The 13323-nt window shown below is 42.8% G+C and overlaps 1 protein-coding gene across 1 annotated transcript in view; it reads right to left on the bottom strand.

The window, feature by feature from the left end:
- The window catches only part of plxna2 (plexin A2), a 158476-nt gene that overhangs the window by 127724 nt on the left and 17429 nt on the right, over positions 1-13323 (bottom strand). Inside the window, exons 2-3 of the mRNA XM_035656760.1 lie at positions 6246-7579; positions 1665-1847 (exon numbers count right to left, since the gene is read on the bottom strand). Coding sequence (XP_035512653.1) covers positions 1665-1847; positions 6246-7445 — 1383 coding nt within the window. The 5' untranslated portion in view covers positions 7446-7579. The remainder of the gene's footprint in view (positions 1-1664; positions 1848-6245; positions 7580-13323) is intronic.

Raw genomic sequence — 13323 nt, 5'->3', positions numbered from 1 at the left:
GGCTAGTGTTCATGCCACCCTTTTCCAACTTCTATCATAAAGTGAACTTGCTGCATTTTCTCATCTTGGCAACCCCATGGTGAGAGGATGATAACTAATTAGGATGACAACAAATGAGATGATTGCTAATGTGTTGTTCTGTTGGTGCAAGTGGTATTACTACCCTATTATGTTGTCATGTGGATCAGTCTCTGTGGTTGAGTGTTCTACAAGGTTTCCTGTCTGGCCACTAGACCGAGTTGCCCATTCTCTAGGTACCCTTCTCATATCTTGGTTAATTCCTCCCCCATGTTAGCGTTACTGTGGTTACAGTCATGCCCCTCTGAAGAGCGAGCCTAAGTACACAGCAGCACGCAAGGCTATTTTGCATGGATTGAAGGCAGGCGGCAGCTACAGACAAGAGTATGGAAGGAAGCGGGGAGATAAATACAATATGCAAGCACCAGCAATACAGTAGGGAAAACACTCTTTTCTGTCTCATCTAATTTAACCAAGTAGAAAAAGGTGCTAAATTATTAAACAGCTCAAGCAGGGGATTACACTGAATGAACATTCTCTCCACCATAGCCTGATTGGTGTATTGATTTAATTATGAATACATGAAGACCAAAATAACCCAGGCCAACACCATTTGTGTTACATTGCCAGGCTTGAAATAACAAAGACCTTGCCAAAAGTGGTATCAAATTGGTTTTAGCAACTCTCCCTTTCTTTTCAGTACCTTCCACTGAGCTTCATGCAGCTGTTAGTAGGGGGAGGGACGACTATATGAGCCAGTTATGGCCCTGTGACACACTCCTGCTGTCATTCAAAAAGGCACCCGCCACGCGCTAAGCATCCAAGTGAATACTGACAAATCCTTCAACCAGCTGTCTAAATGTAGTCTAGAAAGAACCATCAGTATGCAAGACAAAGAACTGTTGTGACACAATGCACACACAAATACATATTATCTACATTCAAATACATCATTATCATTTCAACATTCGAGATATAATCTAAGCATCAGCTGTACGGGGTGATGTCAGAGCTAAAACAGTGCAACAGCTGCTCTAAATTAATCTGCAAAATATACACACTTCTGATTGACAATCTCACTCCTTATGTGATCCAAACCCAGAGCATAGCACTTACTTTCCCTACTATTCAATTCTGTCAAAGAGAAATCTCATCTAATACCTTGTTTCCTGTGGCTAGGGTGCAAAATCTATCATTATTAACCAGCCAGCAGCCCTTAACCCTCTACGGCATTTGTATTCTCCAACCAAGACTAGGAGGTTTAGTGCATGGCCTGCTGTCTTTTTTGCCTCTCAGTGGGCCACAGGCAGAAAGGTGCCTATTAAAATTAATGGGCCAGTGCAGGTTATTCAACACTGCGACACTGTAGTTCACTTAACAAGGAACTGGTAATGACCACTACAGTGAGCTAGCCATCGCCATTACCCTTCTTCGACGCTGTGACAGCATGCATTAAATATTAAGGAGATAAGTTTCCCTGTGACCATGATCCATCTGCACAGAAATAGGACCACTTCACAGTGTCTGTGCCCCATGGACCACTGGACAGCCTGAGTCCTTATGTATCACAGAGATGAAGTGAGAAAAAATCTCCAACAACAGGCCTTTAACTGCTGGGTAGGAAGAAGAAAGGAGTTGGTACTCACCTTCTTTAGACGTCCACTCTTGGTGCCCACAAAGGCTACACAGTAACCATTGTAGACATAGGAGGTTACAGAAGTCATGCGATCCCGAGTCTCTGTGTAGAGAGTGTGACCAGTCACCAGCTGAGAACCACCAAGTGGCTGGTTGATGTCCAGACCACAGAAAGAGTCGTCAATGGGCACCGGCTACAGACAGAGAAAAAAACAAAAGTTAAAGAATGAATAACAAGAAAAAAAAACGGAAACTGAAATACAGAAAGCAAATGTGTCACATTAAACACAGAAACCTATGACATGAAATGTACTGTATGAGGGGGGGAGTGACAAAAATACCTCAGAGGAGAGAGTAGAGAGGCTGAGACGTCACACAGAGTATTATAAAAGAAGATGGCTCAGTAAGGAGGAAAGATGAACTTGACAGAGTGAGACAGATGGAGAGAGTGATGGTCAAAGTTGTGGAAATAGTGGCAGTGTCAGAGAGTGTCTGAGATGGAATTGAGAGGGTGAGAGAGGTGAGCCTAAGAGAGAGAAGGAGGTCAGAGTGAGGTGGAGGTGTGCGAGTGAGTCTCCCAGCCAGACAAATGTTTGCCTTTCTGTTCCACTTGGCAGACATGTTTCAGCTTCGCCTGACTGAGCTCCACCTTGCTCTCACTGTGGCTCATTACCCTGGCCTATCATCACACCTCTGCAGGAAGACACATACTGCATGATAACTATGTGCACTGGCAAACACACTGCGTGATGACTGTGCTACCCTGAAATATGCACATTAGCAAAGAGGCTGCAATATAATGTATTTACCTATTCATTAGAAAAAAATCACTACCATAAAGTCAAGTTTGACTTCAGGAAATTTTGAGTGTGATGATGCTGTATGTATCTTACAAGAATTCCATCTGATAGTTCTTCTCAAACAAGATAGAAGGAGGTGGTGAATGAGGAGCGAGACAGTGGTCTTTCTGGTCGTGAATCAGGTCAGCTGAGACAGTGTGAGTGGCAGTGGCCTCAAAGTGCCACGTGGAGTAAGTGAGATGGCCAGGCTGAGCCCTAGCACTCCTCCCATGTACAGTATATAACCTATAGTTTCTTGCTCACAAACACTATCTTATTCTCCCTCTGAATATATATCCCCCTCTCTTCAACTCCAACTCATTAATTCTCTTTCTGTCACTATATCTATTTCTTGTCTGTCTCCTCTCTGTCTCGGTCTTCGTCCCTGTCAGAATGTTATAAGCAGACTATGTTGAATGACATTTCCCACTTTGGGAGGCAGCTCAGCCTCTCACTACACACCACGGCTGTGAAACCTTTCAGTACTACCAGATTTTCATGAGCAGAGTAAAAGCAATAATGCTGACAGGGAATAATCGCCTCCACTCTTATAGTCACGCCCCCCACTTTATGGCATTTCCTTTTATTTCCTTTCCCCAAAATAGCACAGAGTGCTAAGGGGTACTCCACTGCAGTATTTGAATTAGAAAAAAAATCAGGTAAGTTGACATTATTCCTTTCTCTTATGGTTATAAAATCAAATGTACTGTATATAACTGCTTAATGCTTGTTTTAAACATATGCTGATTAGACATGGACACACAGAATGAATCAGATGGGGGAAACTAGCAGCTATCTTGAGAAACAGCCGTGAGTTCCAGACTTTGGTTTATCAATAGCTACTTCCTCAAATGCATGCAGCTATTCCACAAATGGTCCGTTGGGCTCCAGAGCATTTGGTTCTGATTATATCTAGATTGTTTAGATGATGTACGCTTAGCAGACTTGGCAGCCAAGCCAAATCCCCCTGGACTCCATGTGGTTGAGTTTTCTTTTGCACCTTGTTGCAGATTTTTTGTTTTGTTTTGCCCTGCCTGCCTTATCACAAATCTCACAAGTAGTGAAGAAATGTAGATTTGCCACGTCTTAGTCTGTTTCAAATGATACAATTTACATTGGTTATCTTTGGCAGAGCTTTGTAGAGACAAAAATAGACTCTAACCCTGTGTGATTAATCCTTATCGAATAACTCACAATACAGTATAATATTTCATCTAGGATGAAAAACAGTTGTTACCCTGGTCTGCTTCAACATAATCTTGTTAAACAATGACATAAATTGTTCCATTTGGTGTGGAATTTGAATGAAGGATGAATTAGATGTGACAGGATATCTGCTCTCAGATTTTCCCTCCCAGGGTATATCAGTATTATCAATACTAGCTCCCCTTTGCTCTGACGAGTGGTTAATTAGTCTGTGGGGCATGAGCAAAAAGAAAGACAAGATGATAGTGTTAGTCGGAGAGACACGCACACACACACACACACAGACGGACAGAAAGAATCCCATCATGGCTCTCCTCCTTGGGAGTGACTACAGAGATGGTGTGAATCTCCAGATGGCAGAAGGCTGGACGGCTGGGTGATAAATCTTTGATTGGCTGCTGTATCTGAATCCACTGGCTCTGCCTCAGTTCCATTCCCAGCCTTAGCCTTGGCCTGCATGTAAGCGTACACACACTGAAATGTCTGCAAGAATGGAATGCGAGCCGTGGGTATAATTAAGGTTCTTTGCTTTGAGTTCACTGGCTACCTGCTGTTAGCAATGGACCAGAGGAAAGGCACTGGGACAGCATGTGTAATTTACTCAGAAACCAAGCGAGGTACTGTTAACAGTTAACAAAAAATACAGTCTCTCGGGTTGGTCTAGCCTTGTTTCACCTCATATTTTGACATGAGGTCTCCAAAAATACCGCACATAGAGATTAAGAAAAACAAGATGTGAAACATGTGTGCACATTAAAGCAGCCACACTGCTTGAGTTGGGGATTTAACAGCAAGCAAACAATGTTAGCAGGGATGACATATCCGGTTGTTAAATGTAATTTGTATAGGCTTTAAGAGTTCCTCATCCATTGACATCTATCTGCATAATCCATATTATACTATGGATTTATTGGCTGCTCAATGAGCATGAGGACATGGTCTTAAGGACTGTATTTTACATCGTCTTATCTCTGTGGCTACACACACAAAGCTTGTGTATCCTTGGTGTATGATGTGAAAGGAGAGCAGAATGTTATTGGCAGTGCATGCCTAGAGAATGGAGTGGGAGGTGCTGCTTTGCAGGTAACGGCTGGCACCCTTTGGAGCACACTGAGATGACTGGGGATTCGTCTGAGGAAGCCGGAAAAAGGTTCTAATTTGAGCTCACACAGACAGAAAGCCTCCCAACCTCAGGATCGTCACCGCTATATACCACCATTTCTCCTTCTTCCGCCTACTCTCCTCTCCTTCTTCCAATCTCGCCTTCTGCCTTCTCACTGGAGCTAATAAAACCCGACGGAACTAGTTTGAGATAATGTCTCCCTCCTCCTGACAATCACCTCTGACATTGTGCTAATGGGGAATTTACTGATTTTAATAAGAGTGGTCAATTGAGTGACCTGGGGGATTAGCAACAAAGGAAGCTGATCAGTGGCTCTCCTCATTGTGAGTATAGGGATATCATTAAATCCTAAAAACACATTAAGACCTACGGCATAGCTCCATCACACACACATATGTACACTTAGCATTCACAGACCTTTCCTACATACATGTAGACATACAGCACTGATACACATACACACGCATTGTAACTGACTAGTGATACAGCTAGTCATTAATTCTTAATATTCTTAAATTCCTATTAGCAATTACAGAATGAAAGCACAAAGGACTGCAGCCTCCTGGGAATGAGGGAAAATCAAGAAACTTAATTCTACTTGACAACATGTCGCAGATACATGGCCTTGTATTATACCATAATTAGGGATTTAAGAAGGAATAGTCTGGTGTGTGATCTATGCTAGCATCAGAAGCAGAGTAACTTAAGCGACAAAACACCCCCAACTACTTTTTCTCGCCGTGTGTTTATTTCTATTGTGCTCAAGGAGAATATTGTCACTCTGATGGTTGCCAAGAAAAATAACTCATCCCTACTTTATGAACATATCTAACACTGAAATATACTTGAAAGTGTGAGAACCATTCTACGCAAGGCAGCAAAAAGCATTTCCTTATGATTGCTGTGTTTGTTTTCAATTAGCGTATACGCCCTCAAAACATTGAACGCTGTGGTTTCTAGGCTCATTGAGAAGCTTTGGTCATTCCGTTACTGTTTATCTTATTTTAAGGAAGGAAACAAGATCTAGAGTTTGCTGGACCATTGTAGTATTTTGACTATTAAAATTAACAAAAGATTAATTATTCTTTTCTCTCTTGATTAGTTGAGGGCTGATTACAACGCATAGAGAATACAAACGGTCTACTGCAAATCAGTGAGATCCTGCTTAACCTTAAATTATATACAGATGTGCAAGAACGAACTGTGTAAATAACAATTTACATTTACCTATAAGAGCAGCTTTGGGCCGCTGATCGTTATGTGCGATAGCAGAAATGTCATCACATTGTCACCACATGGAAAAGGCATACCAGTATTTTGGTCATGATTATTTCCAAACTGTAAATGAGTAATAAGTTCATACCGTATGTCCAGTACATCTGAATATGTGTTAATGTCTGTGTATGTCTATTACTGTAACTTACTGCTTTGGTGCACTGCACATCCTTCCCAAGCAGCCAGTTGAGCTCTAGGTTTCCTTCTCCCTGGTAGCAGGACTGCAGGCGGTCCTTGATTCGTGCATTGATGTCTCGGATGGTGAACACGCAGAGTGCTGAGTCATCTGGCGGGCGATGAAACTGCTTCTGGCCCTTGGAGAAGATGGTGAAAAGCACATCATCTTGGGCGCTGATGTTGAACGAGGCAGCGAGAACACGGCCTGGTTTGCCGAGGTAGGCAGCCTGCAGTAGCCGGTATTCAACACCATTCTTCACACAGCCAACAGGGAGAGAGACGTAGGAGTGAAACTTGCGATCATCTTTGCAGAGGCGGACAATGCGAGAAGTGTAGAAGAGGTCACTGGTGGATCCGCTTGATGACATGCTGTTCTCTGGTGTCTCAGGCTGGACAGTCAGGAAGTAAACAAAGCTGCCACTGGCAAATCCGTAAACATAGTAGATGTCAAAGTGGGAGACCAGTGCCAGTGTGTCTGATGGTATCTTGATGAGGGAGGACACAAAGTCAGTGTGCAATTCATAGTCAAGCATAGCAGAAGATTCAGGGTCACGGGGCAGCTTTCGACTCGAGATGGTAGGAAAGTAGTCCTGTTTTCCATCCACTGCTGTGCCAATAAATAGGGTGCCATCCTGGCCCTGGGAAGGCACAATGACCCCATACATGGTCCCAGTCTGGTTGACACTTGAGAGGTAGTGCTCTTTCTTGTGGGAGGGCTCCACTAAGATAAAGAGGTCATCCAATCTGAGGAGTTTACAGACACCCTGGTAGAGGCTGCCACAGGCCAGCAACCGATTTTGGGAATAATCAATGAGGAGAAGCTTGTTGACATTGTTGGTAGGGACAAGGGGCTCTGAACAGGGCTGGACAATCAGAGGAGGGTAGCAGGCCTTGTTGTCATCCTCTGGGCCTGTATCATGTGAAACAAGGAGGGTCAGGTTGCCTGACAGCTTGTACACACGGTTGACTGCTCCAATGTACAATGCTCCTGTAGTTTGGTGAACGGTCAGGTGGTTGAAGACCCAGTCCCGACGTTCGGGGTGAAAACTAGCAAATGTCTGCCCACTGCACAAGGTAGGCATTGCTATAAGCCAAAAGCCTAGCAGAGTAGCTGTAGCTCCTACTTTAGGGTCAGGTGATAAAGTCCTGCGTGTAGCCCGCCGGCCCTCCATGTTTAACGGGCCTGCGAGGAAACTGCAGAGGAAGCAGAGAGAATGGATGAGGGGAAGAAGGGAGGAGACCTTCGCCTTTTGGTTGTTGAAGGCTTACTTGCAGGTCAAATATCCGCAAGGGTCTTCACATGTTTCTGGAAAAGAAAACAAGAAAGAGAAAATAGGTTAGATATCCCAGTATGACTCACATGATGAAACACATATGATCAAATGGAAAATGCTCTTCATTAGAAATGTTGTTGCTTGAAAGGGTCAGAGTTCATCCTCAGTATGGCAATGAGTTATAAAGAAGAGGAGTGGAGGCTTAAATAGACAATAGGAGGAAACCATTATGGTGCACATTCCAAAGGAGTTGCTGGACACGGCAGGACAATGCAGGAAAGAGAGGCAGGTTACAGCAATGGAAATTAGCCTGACCTGACTCATCCTACTGCTGCTGCAGTCACCCACTCAGCGTGTGGTTTCTAAGAACAAAACAACATCTAACGCAGACATTGCCCACAGACTCACATTTCACATAAAGCCTTGGAAACTTGGCACTGACTCACCAGACTTTTTGATAATTTCTTTTAAAACTTTAAAACTTTGGTCTTGGAAATTGAAACTCTATTTCATTGAGAACATATCTAATTGGGGCTCCTGGATAGTTCACGTGGTAGAGCTGGTGCCCCATGTACCAAGGTGAGTCTTTAGTGCAGTGGCTATGGGTTCAGCTCCTTCCTGCAACCTTTGCTGCGTGTTAATCCCTCTCTCTTTCTCTTCCCCCTTTCCTGTCACTATCAATTAACCCTCCCAAAAAAGAGCATATCTAATTTACATACAATTACAATAGCATATTAGTATGACATAAAATGAGGCATTCGTTTTGCTAGTCAGCTATAAAACAAAGCAAAACTTAATAAGCCAACAATAAATGCCATACTAGATATGAAATAAGCACACAGCTGAAATTCCTGTGCTCTTTTCCTTTAAAATATCAGCCTCTTCATTTAATTTCTACATTCACCCCCTCCCTCACATTTTTTCTCTGACTACAATCCATCAAACAACATCCCTATCTTTTGTCCCCTTTCCATATCTATCTGTAAAAACATACATCAAGCAAAGTCTGCAATTTATGCAACCATGCTCAGCCTGGGTTGTAGAGATCTCTCTCCGTGTGCCATAAACCAAGAGCTCTGTGCAGTCTGTCCCCAGGAGTTAATTATCTCGTCCATTGGAAAGGAAGGCCTGGATCTTATTACTGGAACAAAGTGAGAACAAATTGGGAGCCACTTCCACACATCCCTCCCCTTGCTCTCTGTTCTTTAAGGGGCCTGTTTTACAGAATCTGGATCTATTAAATATTATTTTCTAAATGTTGCTTTTGTTTTTTATTCTTTTATTCTATTCATCTCCTGCTGACATGATCAGATTGTAGAGGGATTAATCACTGGCGGCACAACAATCATCTTTAAATGAATCAGCTACCGTATTAGATCTGTACACAGCTCCCTCACAAAACAACCAGGCAACAGAATATACAGTATGTGTTTGTGTTTGTGTGCGCCTCATTCCCCCAGTATTATCAGTGTACTCTATCAGAACCAAGCAGTGTGAGGGGCTAACAAGTGGAGACAATGGCAGTGCATCCCAAAATCAAGTATGATTAGGCGTAGCGATCCAACAAGGGTAATTACTGTGGAGCTGGAGGAGGTAAGCTGGGGAGCGACATGGGGACGCCAGGGGCTTGAACGTGTCAGAGATGGCCCTACATCGTTTGTCACGCTCCAGATTTGCATTTCCAGCAGTGAGGGCACAGAGAATCAAGGGTGAAAGATGTGGCTGGAATAATCAACGACTGCGCCTGAATTAACAAGCGCTTGCAACTGAAGATAGTAAATGAGCGTTATATGGAGAGATACTGCATATCAAGGCTACTACAGCGACTGTGTTCAAGGCAGGTTTGATTTGCAGAGCCGATTTGGGATTCCCTCTGAACCATGACTGCCCTTTCAAAGACCTCATTCCAAATCTGGTAATGGCCATCTTGGGGTCCCTCCCCTCCCCCTGTGATCAACGGGTACGCTACTCAGCTCAGACTTAAATATAGACCCTTAGGGAGTGTATTGATCCATGTGTCCATAAACACAGGTCCTAAGGCCCAGTCAAGCTGTTCTTGGCGTGTGTGCAGGCAGAGGTGTGGGAGGTGCTCTGTCCCAGAAGCACTTTATTAGCATGGTCATAAAAGTGCCATTGCCTCTAAAAAATCAGCAAGAGCCAGACCCCCACCATCACTTTCAGCTGCCTGTGTGCTGCCATGCTCCTTTGTTTGAGTTTGTACATGCTAGATGTGCAAAGTGGATCCCTTTGGTGGTATAATCAGCCTCCTGCTGAGCCAGCTTTTTGCTTGAGCCCGGCAGCCTTTTTGCCCTTTAGAGCTTTTGCTACACCCCCACCCCTTAATCGTATATGTGTATACAACATTTACTCCCATCCATCTTTTCTTCTTCTCTTTTTTATTTCTCTTTTCTTCCCCAGTCGTTGGTAGGAATATATGCATTACTCCCTCATGTTGTGGCAACAGCTGCAGAGGCAGAGAAAGAGAGTGACTGAATGGTGTAAATAAAAGGCTCCACAAAGGTTATCCATTCATATTGCGTTCGGTAACAGAGGGAATGAAGTCTTTGTTTAAGTTGATTGCATGACCACCTCTTTGTTGCACTTGACAGAGACTTCTCTGTACTATGCAGCTGAGGAGTAGACTTGAAAAGAGTAAGAACAACACCGGATCACCCCTTGTGCTCTTTAGTTCAAAGCCATGTCTTTCTTTTGTTTATGAGGAGTCAGAATTACCGAGAAGGAAATTAACATATAAATGCAACCAGGAATGATTCATACTTAAACATAGTTACCTACTGACCTAGAAAAAGAAGCGGGCATGACTGCGTTGGTAGTCAATAAAATTATAGGTGAAGTAGAAGGCAGACAGCATTTTCAGCTTTTAATTGCAAACATAAGTCAGCAGTTTGACTATTTGCAATATCAGCATTTTTTTTACACACAGTGAACAGTTGTCTGTGTGTTTCAGACAACACCAAATACAAAAAGTCTTGGTTCTGAAATAAGTTCAGTTAGTTGATGCATCACAATTGTGGTGAGGAAGACAGATGGACTGTCTGGCATGATGACAAACTGTCAACAGCTTCAGTGTGTTATATCATATAAGAATATAAAATGCCAAAAAACTCTCAAAATATCATCATCAGTAGATTTCCATTTTAACACTCATCTGACAATCTCTTTGGCAGACATGGAAGGCAAAGAAAGAAGAGCATCAAGTCAAGAGAGACAGAAAGGCATTCATATACCAGTGATCGTGGCTCGGAGAAAAGACGTTTTTTGCAAAACTTTCCATTCATAATGAATAGTCAGGCACACAAAACACTGTGTTGGCACACTCAGCCAGGCTGCTTCTGAGTGCTTGTTAAACAAACTGGTCCCACTGGCTGCCTGTGCTCCGTCACTGTGGCTGGTTGTGGGTCCCTGTGCTGAAATGCTGGTGATTTCCCCAGCCACTAGGCAAGATGCAGTGGCCGTGCCAACCGTGGTCAAAGGGAGCTGCATTGTGGCCGATTATTCCATGAAAAGATGCTAAAGAGCCGCAGAAAGAATAGGCAAGGCAAGACATGAGAAAATGTGAGATGATAAGCTATGCAAACCATCACTGAGGGTTGTGGACACAACAGCCTGAGGGCAGTTCAGCAGCTAGCAAACTGAATCAGGAGAGAAAAGGCTTCAGGAAGTGGCCTCTGGAGAAGGAGCAGCTCTGCTTTTGTGCCTTTTTTTATTTTTTTTTGCTTTTTTGTCCCCACATGCTAAGCTTCTTAACAATGTAGCCAAATTTGCTTGATCTCCTAAATTCATATTTACAGCAATTGTACTGCAAAAGATAAAGAACATAAACCAAAATCCGTTTACGCTGCTAAATCCATTGTTGTTTGATAGGAAAAGGAAATGGAAGATTGTAATTTCATGCCTTGGATTAATGTGTTATTCCCTGAATGATTAATGTAAAGCGTGAAATCTTAATGCTTAAGTAAAAGTGATACGCTACAAATTAAAGAGACAACTTGGAACAAAAATCAACAAACCAGCTAGTCAAAAAAAGTAATAGGTTTAAAAACGTTAAACGTTTTGGTCATTGCATGGTAAGCTTTTTTCAGTTGATGTAGCCCCTTGCAAAGTAAAAATAGAAAGTTTAATCTTCCCTAAAGGAAGATCTTCTTCTATAGGAGCCTATAAAAAAGCGATTAGCAGCAGAGGTTAGTCCATTACTCTTCTCTCTTTGCTGCTATCAAGAGCAAAGATAATGAGAGGACTCGCTGGCTTCTTGAGTTGTTGAGTTATATTTATACATTCTTTTGTCTCAATAGGAAATGGATTTCTCTGCTCCAGTGCCAGCTCTATCCGTCAGCTTCCAAGAAAACTCAACATATCTTTGCGGCATCCATCCATACTTCCAGCCTCCACAAGTAAATGACACAGTAGCAAAGCGATAACACCCTCAGAAACCACAAGATCTCCGCTAACTGATTTCATTTCACTCTGTCTGGTTTCCTGTGCTTTGGTGTTGGAGGGGAGTCATTTAGTTATTTAGGCCTAATGTTTCCTTCTGTGAATTTAAAATTCCATCACATGATGGACCCTAATACTAAATAGGAAATAGATTTGACATTACTGTCAACAAGACTTGCTCATAACGTCAGAGCAGTGCAAACACTGCTGTTGCTAATTTAAAGCCATCATTGCACACATTTTTTAACATGGGCTTTTTATAAACTGTTGTTTTTGTTTATCTTTAGACATGATATGTGCATGGCTCAGAGCTACGGCTAAAAGAGTTGTAATTTAGTGGTGCATAGTAAATTAATGTGCACTTGTCCACGATTAAGCATGTGCTCTAAGGGCACTCTAACAGAGCACTTTACATCCAGTGTTTAATAGTACTAGCTTTGTTAGTGACCCATATCAGTGTACTTTCTCATGACCATCTGAGTTTAGAGGCCTGCAGTGAGGCCTTCAATTGCTTTTCACTGAATTGCACCCATTGAAAGCAGTCACAGTACTTCTCAGTCTCTCAAGAGTTATTTACTCCAATGAATGCATATAAAAGATTATTAAAACTCACCCCCCACACACATTTTGAGATGTTCCACAAGAAAAGCATGTCATCATGACACAGGAATAATCGAGTCTCAGCATAGCTGCTTATCCCTGAATGCAAACAAGGGCACGTGCATCTAATCTTTCCCTTTAACCCTGTCTCTGCAGAGCCCCCCTCCTGCTTCACACACTTCAAACTCTGTTTGAGCAAACACATGCTGGTATTACGGCTAAAACGTATGACATCCACTGAGAGAGATTACATTGTCATTGTTATTCTAATTATTTTTGTTTCCCTCCCACAGCCACCAGCTCCTCCAAACACACATTCACTCTTATGCTCTTGTACAAGCACAGACATGCACGTATCCACACTCACAATCAAAGACATGTGCACGTATAAACAGACGCACACAGACACACATCCAGCATAGACGTACATAAATTACCCCACTCTCAATCCTTGTTTCTGCTGACACAACTAACAGCCCTGTGTACTTTTCCTATTAAATTGGAGGTTGAATCCTGAGGTGTGATCTTTTCAGGCAGTCCCACTACCACTAGCTATGTGGTGTACGCCTCATCGCTGTCTGTCATCCTGTGAAAGCAGCTTTCTATTAGGAGGCATTTCCATAAATCTAAATTGTAAAAGGCCTCACCGAGAAGAGGGATTCCTCGTCGGGAGAAGAAAACAAACAGAGCGGGATGTCACAAGAGGCCACAGGATCAGATA

Source organism: Morone saxatilis, unplaced genomic scaffold (assembly GCF_004916995.1).
Source record: "Morone saxatilis isolate NCDOM2014 unplaced genomic scaffold, NCSU_SB_2.0 Contig15, whole genome shotgun sequence".
In the NCBI taxonomy this organism is placed as follows: domain Eukaryota; kingdom Metazoa; phylum Chordata; class Actinopteri; family Moronidae; genus Morone; species Morone saxatilis.
This window is presented reverse-complemented; position numbering and strand designations above follow the sequence as displayed.